General features: G+C 35.0%; 1 protein-coding gene across 1 annotated transcript in view; it reads left to right on the top strand.

Annotated features, from left to right (window-relative positions):
• Positions 1–22,741, top strand: part of LOC108741019 (rho guanine nucleotide exchange factor 11) — a 123,184-nt gene that overhangs the window by 28,346 nt on the left and 72,097 nt on the right. Inside the window, exons 10-15 of the mRNA XM_018475586.2 lie at positions 22–234; positions 287–573; positions 637–817; positions 11,477–11,588; positions 12,105–12,263; positions 12,390–12,449. Coding sequence (XP_018331088.1) covers positions 22–234; positions 287–573; positions 637–817; positions 11,477–11,588; positions 12,105–12,263; positions 12,390–12,449 — 1,012 coding nt within the window. The remainder of the gene's footprint in view (positions 1–21; positions 235–286; positions 574–636; positions 818–11,476; positions 11,589–12,104; positions 12,264–12,389; positions 12,450–22,741) is intronic.

Raw genomic sequence — 22,741 nt, 5'->3', positions numbered from 1 at the left:
ATAACAAAAGAACTGTTTTAGGGTCATTTGGAGGACCACGGTCCGTTCAAATCCCTCTCACGCCTGTGGGAACACACCCCACATCTAGCTGTGTTCATGAACTACGTCCTTTCTAATTCGGATCCTAGTAGTTTATTATTTTATTTGATCACCGACTTGTACAAAGAAGGCAACGCCAAAGAAATGCGCAAATGGGCTTTCGAGATTCACTCCAGCTTTCTCGTACCGGGTGCCGTAAGTCTTTACCGTACCGTAAGTATTCGTGGGTTAATTTTTCATTTTGCAGCCATTGCGCCTTAGTAATGTAGACGAGAACATAGCCCGAGAAATAGACGAAAATTTGAGTAACGAGTTTGATAAGGAGGAGATCTTGAGAAAGATTTTCTGGAAAGCGAGGAACAGAGCCAAAGAGGAACTGACGAGGCAACTGGCTGATTTTCAGCAAAAAAGGACTGCGGGTCTTGGGACCATTTTTGGGCCCAGTGATGCGGCACTCATCGAAATCAGTCAAGACAAGACTAAAGAAATGAAACTTTACGAGAATATTTTATTGGATAAATTGGAACCTTATTTGTGAGTGCACAGCTAAAGGTCTTATCGTCTTAATTTGCTCTTTTGGTGGTAATTTTGTTGCAGGGATGAAATAGATAGGGAAAATTATGATCCAAGACGTTATCTGATGGTGGCAGCTTTGGCAACAGTTATAACCAGAATTTTTGGCATAAGACCACCGGGTCACGCTCTGGATAGGTGCCCTACATTCGTTAATAAAGAAAAATCGTTTCGTACAAAGTTTATAGGAAAATACTCCCGAAAGGTAAGCTTTCGTAAATAAATACAATATCGTTTACTCAGCGGTGTGGTATACCAGTCTAGACTGGACTCTACATCATCGTTAAGGGTCCGAACGGACACTGGTTCGATTCCGTTTCTATGATCCAAGTTTTCTGTTGTTTTCTTGGATGATTTAAGCAAAAGCTGCGACTATAATATTCCGCAGATAATAATTCTTTCTGTTCTGTTTTCATTTCGTTGCTTTCATCTTTTTCCCTCCAACTACCGTCCTTCTGTTCCTACGATTTCTAGAGGGATGTTGAGCAAGGCCTTCTTCCTTAACCTCTAACTTTACAGTATAGTGTAGGCCAGAAGGATCGCCCATTATCCAGCATTAGTAGTTGGGCAGTAGCATTCCATAGATAATCTTTCACTGTTCTCCTGTTTTTCTCCTCCAACTACTACCCATCCATTCCGACGATTGCCAGAAGGATGCTGAACAAGGCCTTCTCCTTTGACCTCCAACTTTACAGTACAGTGTAGGCCTGAAGGACCGCCCGTCCTCCAACATTAGTTGTTGGGCATTAGTATTCCATAGGTAATATTTCATTTTGTTTCTGTTTTCATTTCCTTCATTTCACCTTTTCCCCCAATTACCACCCATACATTTCTACGATTCTTAGAAGGATGCTGAACAAAGCCTTCTCCCCTGATCTCCGACTTTGTAGGTTTGAGTGATCGCCCGTCCTCCAGCATTAGTAGTTGGGTGGTAATATTCTATAGACAATGTTTGCTGTCTTCTTTCATTCGTTTTACCTTTCTCCCCCAATTATTACTCACTAATTTCTGAGATTCCTAAGGGAAGGCTGAAGAAGGCTTTCTCCCCTAACTTCCGACTGTAGTATAGTGTAGGTCAGAGGGACCGCTTGCCCTCTAGCAGTATTAGTGGAGACAGTAATATTCTACAGATAATCTTTCACTTCCCTTCTGTTTTCATTTCGTTCGTTGAATCTTTCAGCTTTCTTTTTTATTTTAAATGGGTAGTTTGTGTTATGTTGAGTGCTATTTTTTTCCTTTTGCCAATGTAAAAGTAGTCGATAAAAAAACAAAGATTGCTTGTTCTCCGATCGTATTAATGATTTGAATGAAGTTGAATTGTTTAGTGTTTGATAACATAATAATAAACATGGTTTTCTTCTTGTTGCTTTTAACGGCTTGATTGATAATTTTATTTTAATTCACTTTGATGTCTACGTAGTAGCAAAAAAAAAATTAAGAACGTATGAAAGTGTGTTTGTAAGTGTCTGTTTTTTGTATCTTTGAGATGGTACTGTGAAGTTCTAGGTGATTTGGGTTAAATGGCTAAAACGTTGTTTTTCTATGGGTTTCTTTTTTGAAAAGGAAAATAGAAACCCTTAAAAAAACGTTGACTTAAAATTTCAAACGTTCCATATTTCTCAATCAATACCATTAATGGTAATAAACTATTACTGTATGAATTCCTTTTTACCATTTATTGTTAAACTAACCCCAAAAATTGGAAAAATAAAAAAATTTAGAATATCTATAAGGTAAAGGAAGTGAAAAATAGAAAAAAAATATGTGGAATTTCGTTATTTTGGATGTTATTTTAATGAAAACGACTACCTAAAATTTTTCACGAACAAGTGGGAGGGAAGGTTATTGCTTACAAGGACTAGACTTATTTTTAATCGCACTGAATCGTTTATATGGGGGTGTAGCTTGTTTGGGCTCGAAAAGGCGAAATTTTGAATGACGCAATTTGTAAACTACCCGCTCTTTGCTGATTTTTTTGGTTTGCTTATGAAAGTTTTTTTGAAGTAACTTATCACTTAGATTCTTTGCTTTTGTATTCTGTGATTTGAGATGCCCATATTTGATTTTCCTAATTAAATTAGTGATGGTCATAAACTGGAAGAACGGGAATTATCGGAAAATTTTGAATTCAGTCGAAAATGTTTCAAATAGAAACCAGAACTTTTTCTTTCCAAGTTCTCGATTTTGTTACGTAAGTATTTTATTTTTGATATTGTTATCCGGAATTATAAATTTAATTGTTCAAAAGTCGAATATCTTCTGTAACAATTGTTTGTGATTTTTAAAGATCTACAACCGCCCAATCGATAAAATTGATTCGTTCGACTGTTACAGTTGTAGATCGTGAATTGAAAACGTAGTTGATTTTTCGGTCAGGTTTAAATTTGTAATGGTGTATAAACAGTTTACAATATGAGTTTGGGTGTTGTAGCATCCAATAAATGTGTACAGGATCAAACGTACACATGCATATGTGTGTTTTCTGTATTGTTGTGGGGAGTGTTAATGTTTGGTTTGTATGCACATTGTACAATAATAGAATATTATTGGCTCTGTTTCTGGTTCGTTAAATAGACACCAACGTTTAGGGTGCAAATGGTGTTTAGTGGTATACGATGCACACGTTTGCAGATCTCTCGCAATATTTTCGTAGTATTTTTGGTTTCTGTATGTGTAGGCATGTATGTATGTACATACACCATTACAAAAAAAAATAAATCGCATGTCTACGTGTTATAAACAAAGATACCCTTCAAAGTGAAAAACGAAGACAACAAAAAATAAAAAAAAATTATGTCGATATTTTGCCTTGGTGCTTAGTTCTGGCTTATTAATTGAACAGTGAAGACGTTTGTGGTGACTGACTTTCAATTTAAGGTGGGAGTTTGTGTTAAATTCTGATAAAAAAAATTATATCGTTGACAATGTATGATGTCTTTATAGTGATGATTGTACGAAAATTTTGTTCCGGATGTTGAAAAAATAAAATTGTGCCAAAATTTGATCTTTCATGCATGCTTTCTCTTACATAAAAATGTTAATATATGAAGAGAACCTTAATACAATCAAGTGCATATTGATTTGCACAGCATTCCTGCCCGTTTTACATTACATCAAGAACTTCACAGCTTTATTTTACTGTAACATGTGGCTGGTTACAAATTAATAAAAATAACTAAAGGTCATATTACTTCGTTCCTTATCTATAAGTTGTTGGTAGTGAGTGTAATATTTAATTTTTAACTGGTGTTTTGCATGGGATTGTTTCAGTATCAAATATCGTAATTTATTTATAGGATATTAGCAACAATTTTCTCGGTAATCAGTGCTTTTGCTGATGGTGTTGACCACTTTCGTTATAATTTTAAACCGCGTCGCGTTATTAATATAATAAGGAGAAAANGGTCTTGGGAAGAAAGTACGGTACCCACCCCGTTAGTTTGCCTCCCTTCGTACGTAGTATACATACTTTATTATGGGGTCATTTTCATATTCTATCATTATACACATACATATTCTTAATTCCTCTGCTGGTTATTACTGGTGTTTTATCGATCATTGTGTTGAAAAGTAAGCAAGGTAAAAAAAAAATTAAAGACAAATTGCTAACGAAACAAAAAACGGAGAAAACAAACAGCAAATAAATCCGCCGATAATATCGTTACTGCGGAAGTAAAGGTGTGTTGGTGTGTGTGATCAGTCGCCTTTTAAAATTTTTACCTGCAATAACGTAATCTTCTAAAAATACCGCCCGCTCTGCCAGGTTGCGTCTTCAAACAAAAGATAAACGTTTTCCCGCACCGGCGTTATTTCGAACGTAATATTTTCTCCCATAGGAGGTACCATACGGGGGTGGAAGACAAAGAAAGGCGAATGGTTACCTTTGGGTTTCCTTTTAATAGTCTTCCTCGACATGAAGGTGAGATCTTCTCGTATAAACCAAAAGTATAATTTGCATTAGGTACACGGATTCAGGGAACAACAAAATGAACTAGCGGCAGACATCACTAGATGGCGATATACTGCTTGATATATTACCTTAAATATTATTGACCTACTTCTATATGGTATGTATATTGTGAGCTACAAATTGGAAAGAATTGTCGTAATGAAAAAATGGTTAATTTAAAGACCTTTTTGGGATCTTTAGAATCATCGGCATAAAAACTAGAGAGATTTGGTAAGATGTGGTTGGAAATACGTAAAATTTATCACACATTCTTATTTAATGAACAATGTATCCCATTCGACATTCCTTGTGAATATGTATGTTTTAGTTCAAAGTATTATAGAAAATGAATTAAATCATTGGTTTTATGTTGTATTCGGTATTCCTCAGTACTCTTATGCCTTAAAATGGCGAAATTCTTTAATGAATCCTTCTGTAGGATGCGGTTTATTGGTACAAATTGTTTTACGTGGCATTTCTGGCACTGTTTTAGCGTGTATCGAATCGACCGTGGCATCTATTCAAACAAATCCGTTAGCTAGATTGCAAATTGCTGGAAGTTAAGTCATACTTTAAAATAAATAGTTGCCCGCCGATAACGAAAATCAGCACCGACTAATCAAAACAAACGAACATCGATCTCTCTTTTTCCTGGTCGTTCGCTGGTACATTTCACGAAATAAACTTTTTTGAGAATGGAGGCACATCAACTCGTCGTAATAAGGATTCCCTACCACGTTGCCACGTAAAACATGCATCGGGATCGAGGTCAAGCATCTGTAATTTTCCCGAGGATTTGTTTCGGTTCCGGATATTTCGGCAAACGACGCCGGGAACGCGCCACGACGAAACTAATCGCGAATTACGATGGAATCGAAATGAACAACATCTTTCGTAATTTATTCTTCCAATACCTACAGCTTTCAGGAAATACCAATTTGTTTTAGACGTTTAAAGACTTGACTTCGTTTTCTTTTTAATTTAAATTGAAATTTCTACCGTTTATTGCGAAGTCGCAAACACTTAAGACAAATTTTCATTCATTCAAACTTTGAGGACAGTTTTCTTACTCACCAAGGGAAGAAAGTAAGGCATTCCCGAGAGGAGGTATGATATTATTTTCTTCCCTAGGACCGCACACAATTTCTTATCATGCTCTTTTCCCGAAAGTACCATTTTTCCTGACTTTAGGGACGAGAAGTCGAATTCGAAAGTGGAAACCACGCGGAAAATGGTAGAATCCTTTCCTAATATACAACAAATGCGATTTCTTCTCCTTCAGGGTGTGTTACATTTTCGCACTGCTGACTCATCTCGAGATTTTTTAATTTATAAACAGTGTCGTCTTGTCGACCAGAACTCGGTGTATATTATGCGTGTGTGTTACCCAAAATACGATAGGGAAAAGTGCACCTCTCGTAAAATCGAATTTCGCCATAATTTTTACAATTGTTTACACACGACAGATATTTACGGGCTTGGCAACGTCGCCTTTCAACTTAATCGCTTACTTTAAATTTGCCCAGCAAGAACGTTGAACTGGCCGATGAAATAAATGCAAATTTTGCACGGTGCACATTTCACTCGTATCTCCAACGAGCAGCCTTCTTAATAAATAATTATTGCACTTAACAATTGTTATGCAGCTCAGAAATAGTTTCACGAAAGCATCGTTAACCCAGTAAGCAGTTTCGAAATACCCTTAAACCTTACGCGTTCTTTTTTTGAGTGAAATCTTCAATTTTTTGCTGGTAAAATGTGTATTTCATCAACTTTTTCATTTTATGTTAAACAAGGTAGGACACAATATAATCAGATCAAATGTTAAAATAGTAGTAAGCTAGTTTCAGAATCTTATCAGGGTGAGATTCTGTGAGGGTATAAATGATCTTGTGTTCTGGGGGCCAAAATCCAGGGTGTGGACTTTTCTGTTTTTAGTTTTAATTTGGCTTAATAGAGCTTTCGATAAAGAACGGTTTGGGAATACTACACTGTCCCAGAATTGAGTGAATACGTGAGTCAGAGAAGCTGAGGGTGACCGATAACGTGCCAATAATGAATAAAAAAGAACCTTGATTGACACCCAGGGATAAGTTTTATAGATGGTAACACCCGCGCCGTTCAAGAGCTACTTCAACATGATCGGCTGTTAACTTTTAAAGAAATCTAATCAGAAATTGGTATCAGCTATGGGAGTTTAAATTAACAAGGTTTAAATTGAGAGAAATGGGCTCAAACATTATTTTCATAGTTCATATTTGTCTGTCTGCCTGTGACTATGTTTTGTTCGCGTCCCTGGAGGAAAACGAGGAATATTCAAGCTTCCAAATCGGTGGTAAAAGCTTGTAGATAAGGCAGCAGAATAAATTGAGAAATATCGAATGAATGGCTTGTGTGAATTCATCATCATCATAAGGTCGTCAGTCCTAAGACTGGTTGGACACGCACCTCCACTCTTTCCTATCCTGAGCTAATCTTCGCATTTCCCCAAAGCTAGAGCAACCCACCTTAACTATTTGAGAACAGTAATCTAATCTAAGTCTACCTTTGCACCTCCTAACATCCGTTTCTGCCTCTAATATGTCTCTGACTAGACCTTCATTACTGTTCAATAAATATATGTAAAAGTTAAGTTTATATTTGAGTCCCCTTTGTACTTGGGTCATTATTTGATAGTTCGAAAAAGCGAAACATAAACGGCTTGGCATACGCTACCGGATAGCTCAATCATCGTAAAAAGACACGTAAAAATTGGGATAATTTTTACGACTCTAGCTAACGTCACTGTGTAGATGCAAATAAATGAAATTCTAAATTAAAACGTACATATGACCCCCCGATGGGCCATATTTTGCTTTATAAACGATGCTCAATTTTAATCACCATTTGTTCACGTGCGATCGTACGGAGGTATTTTCGTGACGAAGTCATAAAGTGAAGATAATTTTAACTGGATAAAGTCGCAAATTTGGCAATACACACTTTGTACAATATGTACATCACATATAGAGTAATTGTAACTTATTTTGCCGGTTGTATTAGTAAAATGCCACGTAATTCACCGATATTTTTATGACTTGGCTTGGACCTTTGCGTTTGCTTTTTATTTACGCGGTTCAAAAATAAATGGCGACAGATAAAACAAATAAATCTTCGTAACGAATGGTGCAGCCTACGGAATTCGGAATAACAATTTTTTTAGGGGGCTACTAATTAAAACGAAGCAAAAACCAAATTTCTATGGAAGGAAGTCACTGAGTTAAGTGCAATTTGTATTTAGAACATGCTCATTTTCCACAAGTATAAAAACGCACCCATTTTTAAACTTATCCTCAGTAGATGTCATTTGATGTTGTAAGGGCGCCTAGTATATAACGACCTAGAGATTATTAGATATTTTGACGAATAATATAGCAGTAGCAAATGTGGTGAAATGACTAATACTTGGTTCATTAATAAAACTGTTTATAAAGCGCCGGAAAATAGGTGAAAACAGATTCAGAAGGAGTCAAAGGTCAAGGGAAATGCCGAGGGATGACACTTGACATTATAATACCGCATGCATGCATTGTATTATGTTTTATATGTAGGCTGACAGGAGAATTTACCGCTTCAGAACATTTTATAGGATTTCTCTGTTTTTCCCGAAAGACGTCAAAAGGTTTACTTGAAAATTTTCAGCGAGGCGATTGTATTGTATTTTCAATGAGGTGGTTGTATAAAAAAATTCTATTTCTAAACCAAAGCAGGTCTGGATAATACAATTCGATTAGTAATTCGCATAATATTTACTGCTAGTCCTTTTAATTTCTTAAAAATTACCATAAAGAACGTTAAAAACTTTTTTATTAACATAAAGTGGAATTTGACTCAGGATATTGTTATATAGGTCAGTATTTAACTTACAATTTCTCAGCTAAAACTAACAGTTATCTTTTTATGAACTTGTTAGGAATAGAAATAAAAACAATGAGGAAATTCAGAAAGCTTTTACATAGGTAAAAATGTCTTACATATTAAAACCCCATCATTGTCTGGGCTTGGCGGGTATTTTTTCAAGAATAAAAGTAATACTGCTAAAAGTTGGAGTTTTAATAAAACTTTAGAAACATTTAATTCATATGTATCAAATTAATTATTATCTGATGAGGCATATTCTAGGTAAGCTTTCCGGTAAGTTACTCCAAAGTTTATTGATTTTGAGACGGTAGTTGTCAGTTTGGCCACCCTCATTAATTATCATCCCTATCTGCACTTCGATGATGAAATAATGCATGATAGTATGTTCTGTATTCAGTACACATTACATACCGTGTATTACCAGTTCTACAATGCATAATTTCACTCACTCGTGTTACTCCATCACGGCATATCTAAAGTATGGATTATATAATTGTAAGGGAAGCAGCCAACTCAAATCCGTCTCCTCAGCTACAAATCGGAAACAGGTTTAAATTTCAACTTTCAACCCTCTTAATAAAGCAGCTGCTAGTGGTGCTAACAGCATCTGTTAGTTGCCAGCTACGATAATACCTGAGTATTTTTCAGGGTTTGCTACGCTTACCAGATGAGAGAGAGATCCTTTTGGCATTTTAAAGCACGTGCAAGAAATGTCAGGCAAAATTGCTATCAAAAAAATAAATTATAAAATTATCGAAATTGAAACTAGCTGAAAATGAATTTCGATTGTTTTAATTCATAGTTGTAAAATAAGTGTAGATACTGGCTAGGTCTTCTGTATGTGTGTTTATTGAAAGTTATAAAACGTCGAAATGGTGGCTCAGCGGTGGTTTCAAACAAACGGTCCAGTTTACATAAAAAAGTAGATCATTTCAATCCTTGACTTGGATTTTATTTTCTAAAATTAACGTTATTACTTTTCTGCGTTAAGAAAACGAAAACAATTCGGGTCTCAAGGACTTGAGTGAGACGCTTTATTATTCGGGCCATTGTTGAGACGCACCTTCAAATTATGTATTACATTCAGTAAAAAGTGAATTTTGCAGCCATTTTGAGGTATTCCTTAATAAAGAAGTAAGAAAAATTGTCTTATCGATTACAGTCACCGGAGCTATTCTTCAAATTTCCATATTTCTGTTTTGTTTCGAATTCAAAATGAGTTATTAAATTTAGAGCTTTTCTATGTTAGGTATATGTATAGAAGGTGAGTTTCAAGGAAATATTTTAGGAAGTGCTTCGAACAGATAAAGCGTAATCTCTTTGTGTTTCTGGGAAATTCGTTTCAAGGTCCTTGTAATAAGGATTTGCCATTCTACGGCTTCTCAACTTCTTCCTTCCACCTTTTCCGTGCAAATATTTTAATCAGACAGTAAATACAGAATATACAACTTTTAGTAAGTAGAATTTTAATACAAACGTCATGTAGGGCTTAAAATATATGTATTCCTTTCTTGGTAAAGCTTTCTGGAAGAAATAAGAGTGATGTCGTTCCTTAGGGTAGATTCTTGGTAAAGCTTTCTGGAAGAAATAAGAGTGATGTCGTNTGTATTCTGTGATTTGAGATGCCCATATTTGATTTTCCTAATTAAATTAGTGATGGTCATAAACTGGAAGAACGGGAATTATCGGAAAATTTTGAATTCAGTCGAAAATGTTTCAAATAGAAACCAGAACTTTTTCTTTCCAAGTTCTCGATTTTGTTACGTAAGTATTTTATTTTTGATATTGTTATCCGGAATTATAAATTTAATTGTTCAAAAGTCGAATATCTTCTGTAACAATTGTTTGTGATTTTTAAAGATCTACAACCGCCCAATCGATAAAATTGATTCGTTCGACTGTTACAGTTGTAGATCGTGAATTGAAAACGTAGTTGATTTTTCGGTCAGGTTTAAATTTGTAATGGTGTATAAACAGTTTACAATATGAGTTTGGGTGTTGTAGCATCCAATAAATGTGTACAGGATCAAACGTACACATGCATATGTGTGTTTTCTGTATTGTTGTGGGGAGTGTTAATGTTTGGTTTGTATGCACATTGTACAATAATAGAATATTATTGGCTCTGTTTCTGGTTCGTTAAATAGACACCAACGTTTAGGGTGCAAATGGTGTTTAGTGGTATACGATGCACACGTTTGCAGATCTCTCGCAATATTTTCGTAGTATTTTTGGTTTCTGTATGTGTAGGCATGTATGTATGTACATACACCATTACAAAAAAAAATAAATCGCATGTCTACGTGTTATAAACAAAGATACCCTTCAAAGTGAAAAACGAAGACAACAAAAAATAAAAAAAAATTATGTCGATATTTTGCCTTGGTGCTTAGTTCTGGCTTATTAATTGAACAGTGAAGACGTTTGTGGTGACTGACTTTCAATTTAAGGTGGGAGTTTGTGTTAAATTCTGATAAAAAAAATTATATCGTTGACAATGTATGATGTCTTTATAGTGATGATTGTACGAAAATTTTGTTCCGGATGTTGAAAAAATAAAATTGTGCCAAAATTTGATCTTTCATGCATGCTTTCTCTTACATAAAAATGTTAATATATGAAGAGAACCTTAATACAATCAAGTGCATATTGATTTGCACAGCATTCCTGCCCGTTTTACATTACATCAAGAACTTCACAGCTTTATTTTACTGTAACATGTGGCTGGTTACAAATTAATAAAAATAACTAAAGGTCATATTACTTCGTTCCTTATCTATAAGTTGTTGGTAGTGAGTGTAATATTTAATTTTTAACTGGTGTTTTGCATGGGATTGTTTCAGTATCAAATATCGTAATTTATTTATAGGATATTAGCAACAATTTTCTCGGTAATCAGTGCTTTTGCTGATGGTGTTGACCACTTTCGTTATAATTTTAAACCGCGTCGCGTTATTAATATAATAAGGAGAAAATATACGCCTTGTTACGTTTCTTCTTTCGCTTTTCTTGCAGTTTAATCATCAAGGACATCCGTTTGTCGCGCAACAATATTATACTGTGATAGTTTGTAATCATTGCCACCAAATAATTTACGGGATTGGACCACAGGGATATCAATGCTCAGGTAAGAAAAAATCGAAACGAGTAACAAAACAGAAACGTAAAACAATTGGTACTCGCAACGTAATTTACAATTGTTTTTGGCTGCTGTTAATTGTTTTACTTTGGTAGAAATGGGGTAATATGTGATAAAACAATCGGCTAATTGAAATTGAGTTGAAAAATAAAAAATTAAATAAAAATATTATTGTATTATACATATAGGAAAGTCCTGCTTTTTTCTATGGGAAATAAATGCAAAGTTAAGTGAATCGTTCTGTATTACCCCACATTTCCCCTCATAATTAACACACGTGGATCGCTTTTCTATCAATCAATTAAGAGTGTGTTATTTTGCAATTTTCTGAAATACAACCAAATCGTAAAATTTTATCGTCCATTTCCCGGAAATATTTTCGAAATAGAACACGAAATTGAAAGGTCAAAACATTATGTATTTGAAATTTGACATTTCGGCTGAACAGAATACCACTCAGTGTTAAACTAATTGGTACGATTTTGTTCTATTTTTGTTTTCTAGCATGCCTAATCAATGTACATAGACTGTGCATGAAGTTATACGAAGATATATGCCCTGGTCCTTTCAACAAGAAAAATCGTGGCATCGACAAGCTCATGGACCGCATTCGACCGGAAAGTAGAGATCATAGGAGAAAACAGACTTCCCAGTTTATCCAAGGTAGCTACCAGCGTTTGTTAAATTTAAATTGTTAATCAAGCGTTTGTCGGCTGTTTAAAAATTTCTTCCTTTGTTAGAAGATTTTTTTTGTGTTTTGCTGACGACTCTTTCTTTATTTCCTTGCAGCGGAAAAAGAAAGACGATCAGCCGAAGAAAAAGACAGTGGAGTGGATTTGGACGCAAGTGGTGAGTGCAGTATTTTTTTTTGTGTGTTCATTTGTTTTATTTTTTCATTTAGGCAGACTTCCTTCGCTTTCAGCAAGTTTTAGGAGGTTATTGAAAATAATTCGTGCAAAAATATTGCATAGTTGCGTTTTTGTTTGCAATATTTCGTAACAATATATTGATGAGCAAATATTTTTCGTTATTAAATTTTCTGCACGATCGAGTAAGCTTTTCTCTCAATGAAAATGTAAGTAACATTTTAAGATTACATTTGAGTATCTACTGTTGAAATCATAAATTACGGATTTATTTTTGTTTTTAATATTATTTGTAATATCCTTTCTCGAGGGACACTGTTACATATATCCGACTGGAGTTGAAGGAACATGTTTTTGAACTTTAATGACCTTAAACAGAAATGGTTTTGTGTGTAAGTTGTCTCTTTTTAAGGTCGGAAAATATTTCCCCGTTTTGTCCATCGTCACCGGCCAATTCGTTTGACAAAGCGATAATGATAGTAAACTTCCGGTTCGTAGTTTCCTGATAAACAAATTAATCGATTATTGATTTATCGTTTTGGCACGATTTGTACAGGATGCCATGTTTATAACATGTACTCTCGAAGCATTTTCATTCATAACGTAGTTGTAATTATAGATCCGATCCGATCTCATCTCTTAATCTTTTGTTTTACTGCTTCCGACCTACGCAAAAATTTCATTTCAATTTTGTAGATAATTTTTGAAATTTATTGATTCCTGACTTATCTTTTCAATTATTACCTTATTCAAGAACTTTAAGATTTTTATAATTCTTAAATGACATTTTAATTTAATTGACAAATTAATCGAGTTAATAAAATTTTTGTTGAGTAGTACATCAAAAACAAACAAATTTTCATCCAGAAGCTAGCATTGAGAGTTGTAAATGAAATCTACCTACAAAAGTATTGTTTGTGTTCGGAAAATTTCGGTTCGAGTATGTATTACGAAACTACGTAGGTAATCCACCTATGAAAAGTTTGAAAAATTTTAAACTGGCTTACATATCAATAAGTTTCAGTCGTAGGTGGACGCTTTAAGGGAAAATTGCCAAATTGTTAATGCAGTTCAATTTTAATGTTTTTAAAATATTACACTCTTTCAAATATGTGGATTATTCGGTAACTGTACAATTTATTCTAGGTAGGTTTACTATCTTCTGCACTTTTTGATGTTTTGTTAAAAAATGATGATAGGTTTTCGAATGATTTGATAAAAATAGATAGATGACCTGCAATTTACTGTATAAGGGACACTTTTGCAAGGTAATTCGTAATTTGCCGCTCGTTATAAATAACAGTCAATACTTGACTAAAAAGCGACGAGCCCATACGGCTGTTTTGGCATGCAACGAATCGACTGGGCCAAAATATCTTTGTCTAGGGGTGAGGGTGCATTTCGTGGCACGTCATGTGTACAGTTTAAACCAAAAATTGTGTCATAATTATATTGATACTTCTTCATTTACAGTTATAGTCCTCTATATCTGAAATTACAAGTTGAACATCTAAAAAGAAAAGTTCATAAAAGCTCAATTTTGTTATGTTTTAAAATCGTATATTTTTTTACTCATAGTCATATTTGTCTTAATGTGTAACAAGTTTTTTCATTCCATTATTGAAAAATGTTTCCTACATTTCTCGAATTTAGGATTTGATATCTACATTCCAGAGATAAAAATGTTCAGTCTCTCAGTCTCTGAAAGCGAGACTCGAGTCGCCGTCTCTCATCGAGTCTCTGTGGTGTCGCTGAGAGAGACTGTCAAAAAAACTGTTTAGCGTCTCTGAACGAGAAACTCAAGTCGCTCATAGAGAGATACTTATTGTGTATCCAGTCTCTGAACAAGAGACTCGAATCTCTGAACGAGAGTCTCGAATCTCTGAATTAAAAAATTTATCGTTCGAGTATCTCATACAGAGACTGTGAGAGATCCATAAAAACACCTAGGCAATAACTCAGAAACTGTGAGATACGCTCTCAGAGACGCTGAAAGACTCTGAGAGACTGGAGGGAGACTGAAATTTTTTGTCTAGGGTTCACCTCATCGCCTGAGGTGTAATGATTAATTGCTTACTCCCCCAATTTTTCGCCATGCGAGTTTTATTCTTTTCCTCCACTCAAGAGAGTCCTCTAAAATAATCATTAGACCTTGGGCAATGAGGTGAAGGCAACTTTCAAGTCCTGGAATTGAGAAGTCGGGATAATTTTTCGGAATGAAAAAACTTTTTACTCGTTGGGAGAAATGTGTTACTTTCAACGAAATTTACGATTTTGAAGCTGTACTTGATGGCAAATTCGGAAGTTGTGTAGTTGTTTGCATTCTACGTTTATTACAAAAGAGTACGAATAGTAAGTTTCAGAATTATGTAGGTTTGTTTGTATTATTTATGAGCGAAGAAAATGTTTTGTGGCGTACTGTAGAAAGAGAGATCGCGAGCAACTACGCAAAGGGTGTAGTAGATTGATGAGAGGGTAGGTAGGTTTTCGCCAACGATCGCCTAGTAGAGCAACCACGTAAATTACGGTATCGTGGGGGTGGTTGGTAGTCGCGACTGCTAAAGACCAAAGGCGCATTTCACTGACGTCAAATGCAACGGCAGTTATTAGCGTATACATGAATATATTGTGCAGTAATAGCAGTTCTACCTCCTATCTGCATGTAATGTTGTGTACATTAGCGCGTGTAAACATTGAAAACTGCACTAATTAAATAAACTAATGCCAAGTCGCTTTTGAAAGACCGTGGGCGTCAAATGGTAAATTAGTTTTAGCAGTAGTAACACCATCAGGAGGGCAGTAGGTGCGGACCGGATCGTCTTAGATTTATTTTTATGATTTATGTTTTATAGACAATTTAAATTAATAAACAGAATTGTCCATGTAATAAATTTTTCTCGAAGGTTTACCGAAGTTGAAGTTTCTACTTCGGCGTGGATTTCTAGATTTTATCCTTTGAGATGATTGATACTTTTCTTATTAGTGTTTCGCGGATATTTTTAGAAGCAAAAAATAGGAACGTGATGAGAAACGTATTAAAAGCATATGAAGGACGGATAATCCTCTAAGTTCATGAAGATAGGTGCTAGAAAACAGAAATAGCCAAAGGTAAGATCTCCAGCTCAAACTATACTTGTAAGATATTTTCTTCCTTCCTATGTCAGTCCTTAATAACCCTGCTCAAGCTACGATTCAATAAAAACTGTAAGAATTAATTTAGCTCACAGAAGGCGGTACCAAGCCGTTATAAAAAGGAACAATGATAAAAATAATAATAAAGGAAACAAAAACGGATCGTTTGACGTGTTTTTTTTTTTTTGTTGTATCGTGTAATCTTCCTTTTCAAAAGCCATTTATTTCGCGTCTAAATTTTACCCGTGAATGAAAAAGGGAGTGGAAGGAGGTTGAGGAAAAGGGGGAGGGGCGTGTCGTTGTCCCGATATTCCCTACCTACTGCCTTTGTTGGGAGGCACTCGTCCCTGAACTTGGCCGTTCGATTTTATTACGAGAAACGGTAGTTATGGAGGAGCCGAGGGGGTGGATGGAAAATGGGAACTATTCAGACAATTTCAGGAACCGTAAAGCACAATTCCACAGTAATTTTGCCGGTACATATTAGGACTTTAATTCTGTGCCACCAATATAGACGCGATACCATTCCATTTCGTTCATTATATGTACATGTAATAATACAGGGTGTTTATTATGTCCCTATTCAATCTTATCTCACACTTACACACTAGTAACTGCTCACTGTATAAGTGTTTCTAGTAAATTCCTGAGTCCGGACCCGGAAAACTATTCTTTATATCAGTATAAATCTCAAAATTTCATGAGAAAAATATCCCTCAAGTTTTGGTGGTTTGAAGCATAATGCAGTCTTTCGTCGTATACATATAACTAAATAATACATACAATATTATGCGTCATGCAGGAGGCAGCAAGAATCTGTCGTTTGATGATGATGATGATTAGGTATTTTTATAATTGTGATGATCACAGAAGAGATAGGTATGCATTTTATCCGCGGTACGAGAATGATTCATCTACGAAAGATTTCCATCTAAACGTCGTCGACCACATACCAGTGCGATTTATAAATTTACCTTCCAGCAGGCAAATTTAGATCGCGTGTTACTTAGCGTTATTAAAGGTACAAAACAGGTGTATAGTACTTATTTGCTAATAACAGTTATTACAATAGACAATTTATGTTATGATTGCAGAGTTTGTTAATTTATTATTCTTTGTACGTATGATATTAGCCCAGTCAATGAAGCGGTCATTAAAATTTCTTGTTTGAAGTCTATTAATATTTATAATTACTACCTACATATCTGCAAATCCATTTTCATGCCAAAAAGTATGTACTGAAGTGGTAAAAATTAAACGTACCTACTTGTACTACGCCACATGCAATTGTTTTGCAAATGCTTGACCATGCACATAATATAGTTTATAGAATCCTTTGCCTTTTTTTTTAATAATTACGATAAAAATACATTTAATGCTAATTAAAAGAAACAGATAACAAATACCTATATTGATAAGCAGATCAGTTATTCCCAACAAGTAATTTTTTATGATGTTATTTGAAGGTCGAACCCATTTAACGTTTCTTGTACGATTAAAACTGAAAAAAGCTAGTTACGTTTGTAAATTGTATTTATGGTAATAGGTATTAATTTTACCCGTTTTGAACCCTATATTTTAGGGTGCCTAATTATTTTGATACTCGACTAATGGTTAATGTTACATTTGATTGACCTTTACTTTTATTGAATAAAAATGATACCAATGATACAGAGATATATACATTAATATATACGTAGATAATACATTACTTATCTCGCTCGCGATTTAGAAAACTGATAACGGTGACATTTGTTGTACCATTGATGTTTTAGAGTTAACTTTTATGTGCGCAAAGTTAAACGTGTAGTTTTCTTGTTATTTAAAATGGTTTCTTAAATAGTTATCTAAGTATTTATTTATCATGGATAGTTTTCATTGGTTTCGAAACGATTGCAAGCTGCGATCCAAATGGTCATCTCTACCAAGACTCGATAGGAATTCAGTATTTTACGTGTCCAACTCAGGTACTTACCTATGTTCTGTTTCAAAATAACTGATCTGTACAACTTACAACTAAAACTATAAAAATTTATGCTTCTTGGATAAGTTTTAAATATCCTGATAACAGTGTGAAAGTGGCTCTCATAACAGTCAGTTTAATAGTGTTTCTAAAATAAAATCTTACCCACCACCAAGGATCAAAAGCGTAATGTTTCTTTCCAGATAAAAAGTTGCATCCTTATTAGGAAAGGATTTTACCACCCCGCGTTGTTTCCGTCGGAAAAATCATCGTATTTGGGTCTTGGGAAGAAAGTACGGTACCCACCCCGTTAGTTTGCCTCCCTTCGTACGTAGTATACATACTTTATTATGGGGTCATTTTCATATTCTATCATTATACACATACATATTCTTAATTCCTCTGCTGGTTATTACTGGTGTTTTATCGATCATTGTGTTGAAAAGTAAGCAAGGTAAAAAAAAAATTAAAGACAAATTGCTAACGAAACAAAAAACGGAGAAAACAAACAGCAAATAAATCCGCCGATAATATCGTTACTGCGGAAGTAAAGGTGTGTTGGTGTGTGTGATCAGTCGCCTTTTAAAATTTTTACCTGCAATAACGTAATCTTCTAAAAATACCGCCCGCTCTGCCAGGTTGCGTCTTCAAACAAAAGATAAACGTTTTCCCGCACCGGCGTTATTTCGAACGTAATATTTTCTCCCATAGGAGGTACCATACGGGGGTGGAAGACAAAGAAAGGCGAATGGTTACCTTTGGGTTTCCTTTTAATAGTCTTCCTCGACATGAAGGTGAGATCTTCTCGTATAAACCAAAAGTATAATTTGCATTAGGTACACGGATTCAGGGAACAACAAAATGAACTAGCGGCAGACATCACTAGATGGCGATATACTGCTTGATATATTACCTTAAATATTATTGACCTACTTCTATATGGTATGTATATTGTGAGCTACAAATTGGAAAGAATTGTCGTAATGAAAAAATGGTTAATTTAAAGACCTTTTTGGGATCTTTAGAATCATCGGCATAAAAACTAGAGAGATTTGGTAAGATGTGGTTGGAAATACGTAAAATTTATCACACATTCTTATTTAATGAACAATGTATCCCATTCGACATTCCTTGTGAATATGTATGTTTTAGTTCAAAGTATTATAGAAAATGAATTAAATCATTGGTTTTATGTTGTATTCGGTATTCCTCAGTACTCTTATGCCTTAAAATGGCGAAATTCTTTAATGAATCCTTCTGTAGGATGCGGTTTATTGGTACAAATTGTTTTACGTGGCATTTCTGGCACTGTTTTAGCGTGTATCGAATCGACCGTGGCATCTATTCAAACAAATCCGTTAGCTAGATTGCAAATTGCTGGAAGTTAAGTCATACTTTAAAATAAATAGTTGCCCGCCGATAACGAAAATCAGCACCGACTAATCAAAACAAACGAACATCGATCTCTCTTTTTCCTGGTCGTTCGCTGGTACATTTCACGAAATAAACTTTTTTGAGAATGGAGGCACATCAACTCGTCGTAATAAGGATTCCCTACCACGTTGCCACGTAAAACATGCATCGGGATCGAGGTCAAGCATCTGTAATTTTCCCGAGGATTTGTTTCGGTTCCGGATATTTCGGCAAACGACGCCGGGAACGCGCCACGACGAAACTAATCGCGAATTACGATGGAATCGAAATGAACAACATCTTTCGTAATTTATTCTTCCAATACCTACAGCTTTCAGGAAATACCAATTTGTTTTAGACGTTTAAAGACTTGACTTCGTTTTCTTTTTAATTTAAATTGAAATTTCTACCGTTTATTGCGAAGTCGCAAACACTTAAGACAAATTTTCATTCATTCAAACTTTGAGGACAGTTTTCTTACTCACCAAGGGAAGAAAGTAAGGCATTCCCGAGAGGAGGTATGATATTATTTTCTTCCCTAGGACCGCACACAATTTCTTATCATGCTCTTTTCCCGAAAGTACCATTTTTCCTGACTTTAGGGACGAGAAGTCGAATTCGAAAGTGGAAACCACGCGGAAAATGGTAGAATCCTTTCCTAATATACAACAAATGCGATTTCTTCTCCTTCAGGGTGTGTTACATTTTCGCACTGCTGACTCATCTCGAGATTTTTTAATTTATAAACAGTGTCGTCTTGTCGACCAGAACTCGGTGTATATTATGCGTGTGTGTTACCCAAAATACGATAGGGAAAAGTGCACCTCTCGTAAAATCGAATTTCGCCATAATTTTTACAATTGTTTACACACGACAGATATTTACGGGCTTGGCAACGTCGCCTTTCAACTTAATCGCTTACTTTAAATTTGCCCAGCAAGAACGTTGAACTGGCCGATGAAATAAATGCAAATTTTGCACGGTGCACATTTCACTCGTATCTCCAACGAGCAGCCTTCTTAATAAATAATTATTGCACTTAACAATTGTTATGCAGCTCAGAAATAGTTTCACGAAAGCATCGTTAACCCAGTAAGCAGTTTCGAAATACCCTTAAACCTTACGCGTTCTTTTTTTGAGTGAAATCTTCAATTTTTTGCTGGTAAAATGTGTATTTCATCAACTTTTTCATTTTATGTTAAACAAGGTAGGACACAATATAATCAGATCAAATGTTAAAATAGTAGTAAGCTAGTTTCAGAATCTTATCAGGGTGAGATTCTGTGAGGGTATAAATGATCTTGTGTTCTGGGGGCCAAAATCCAGGGTGTGGACTTTTCTGTTTTTAGTTTTAATTTGGCTTAATAGAGCTTTCGATAAAGAACGGTTTGGGAATACTACACTGTCCCAGAATTGAGTGAATACGTGAGTCAGAGAAGCTGAGGGTGACCGATAACGTGCCAATAATGAATAAAAAAGAACCTTGATTGACACCCAGGGATAAGTTTTATAGATGGTAACACCCGCGCCGTTCAAGAGCTACTTCAACATGATCGGCTGTTAACTTTTAAAGAAATCTAATCAGAAATTGGTATCAGCTATGGGAGTTTAAATTAACAAGGTTTAAATTGAGAGAAATGGGCTCAAACATTATTTTCATAGTTCATATTTGTCTGTCTGCCTGTGACTATGTTTTGTTCGCGTCCCTGGAGGAAAACGAGGAATATTCAAGCTTCCAAATCGGTGGTAAAAGCTTGTAGATAAGGCAGCAGAATAAATTGAGAAATATCGAATGAATGGCTTGTGTGAATTCATCATCATCATAAGGTCGTCAGTCCTAAGACTGGTTGGACACGCACCTCCACTCTTTCCTATCCTGAGCTAATCTTCGCATTTCCCCAAAGCTAGAGCAACCCACCTTAACTATTTGAGAACAGTAATCTAATCTAAGTCTACCTTTGCACCTCCTAACATCCGTTTCTGCCTCTAATATGTCTCTGACTAGACCTTCATTACTGTTCAATAAATATATGTAAAAGTTAAGTTTATATTTGAGTCCCCTTTGTACTTGGGTCATTATTTGATAGTTCGAAAAAGCGAAACATAAACGGCTTGGCATACGCTACCGGATAGCTCAATCATCGTAAAAAGACACGTAAAAATTGGGATAATTTTTACGACTCTAGCTAACGTCACTGTGTAGATGCAAATAAATGAAATTCTAAATTAAAACGTACATATGACCCCCCGATGGGCCATATTTTGCTTTATAAACGATGCTCAATTTTAATCACCATTTGTTCACGTGCGATCGTACGGAGGTATTTTCGTGACGAAGTCATAAAGTGAAGATAATTTTAACTGGATAAAGTCGCAAATTTGGCAATACACACTTTGTACAATATGTACATCACATATAGAGTAATTGTAACTTATTTTGCCGGTTGTATTAGTAAAATGCCACGTAATTCACCGATATTTTTATGACTTGGCTTGGACCTTTGCGTTTGCTTTTTATTTACGCGGTTCAAAAATAAATGGCGACAGATAAAACAAATAAATCTTCGTAACGAATGGTGCAGCCTACGGAATTCGGAATAACAATTTTTTTAGGGGGCTACTAATTAAAACGAAGCAAAAACCAAATTTCTATGGAAGGAAGTCACTGAGTTAAGTGCAATTTGTATTTAGAACATGCTCATTTTCCACAAGTATAAAAACGCACCCATTTTTAAACTTATCCTCAGTAGATGTCATTTGATGTTGTAAGGGCGCCTAGTATATAACGACCTAGAGATTATTAGATATTTTGACGAATAATATAGCAGTAGCAAATGTGGTGAAATGACTAATACTTGGTTCATTAATAAAACTGTTTATAAAGCGCCGGAAAATAGGTGAAAACAGATTCAGAAGGAGTCAAAGGTCAAGGGAAATGCCGAGGGATGACACTTGACATTATAATACCGCATGCATGCATTGTATTATGTTTTATATGTAGGCTGACAGGAGAATTTACCGCTTCAGAACATTTTATAGGATTTCTCTGTTTTTCCCGAAAGACGTCAAAAGGTTTACTTGAAAATTTTCAGCGAGGCGATTGTATTGTATTTTCAATGAGGTGGTTGTATAAAAAAATTCTATTTCTAAACCAAAGCAGGTCTGGATAATACAATTCGATTAGTAATTCGCATAATATTTACTGCTAGTCCTTTTAATTTCTTAAAAATTACCATAAAGAACGTTAAAAACTTTTTTATTAACATAAAGTGGAATTTGACTCAGGATATTGTTATATAGGTCAGTATTTAACTTACAATTTCTCAGCTAAAACTAACAGTTATCTTTTTATGAACTTGTTAGGAATAGAAATAAAAACAATGAGGAAATTCAGAAAGCTTTTACATAGGTAAAAATGTCTTACATATTAAAACCCCATCATTGTCTGGGCTTGGCGGGTATTTTTTCAAGAATAAAAGTAATACTGCTAAAAGTTGGAGTTTTAATAAAACTTTAGAAACATTTAATTCATATGTATCAAATTAATTATTATCTGATGAGGCATATTCTAGGTAAGCTTTCCGGTAAGTTACTCCAAAGTTTATTGATTTTGAGACGGTAGTTGTCAGTTTGGCCACCCTCATTAATTATCATCCCTATCTGCACTTCGATGATGAAATAATGCATGATAGTATGTTCTGTATTCAGTACACATTACATACCGTGTATTACCAGTTCTACAATGCATAATTTCACTCACTCGTGTT

Source organism: Agrilus planipennis, unplaced genomic scaffold (genome assembly GCF_000699045.2).
Source record: "Agrilus planipennis isolate EAB-ADULT unplaced genomic scaffold, Apla_2.0 scaffold156, whole genome shotgun sequence".
NCBI lineage: Eukaryota > Metazoa > Arthropoda > Insecta > Coleoptera > Buprestidae > Agrilus > Agrilus planipennis.
This window is presented reverse-complemented; position numbering and strand designations above follow the sequence as displayed.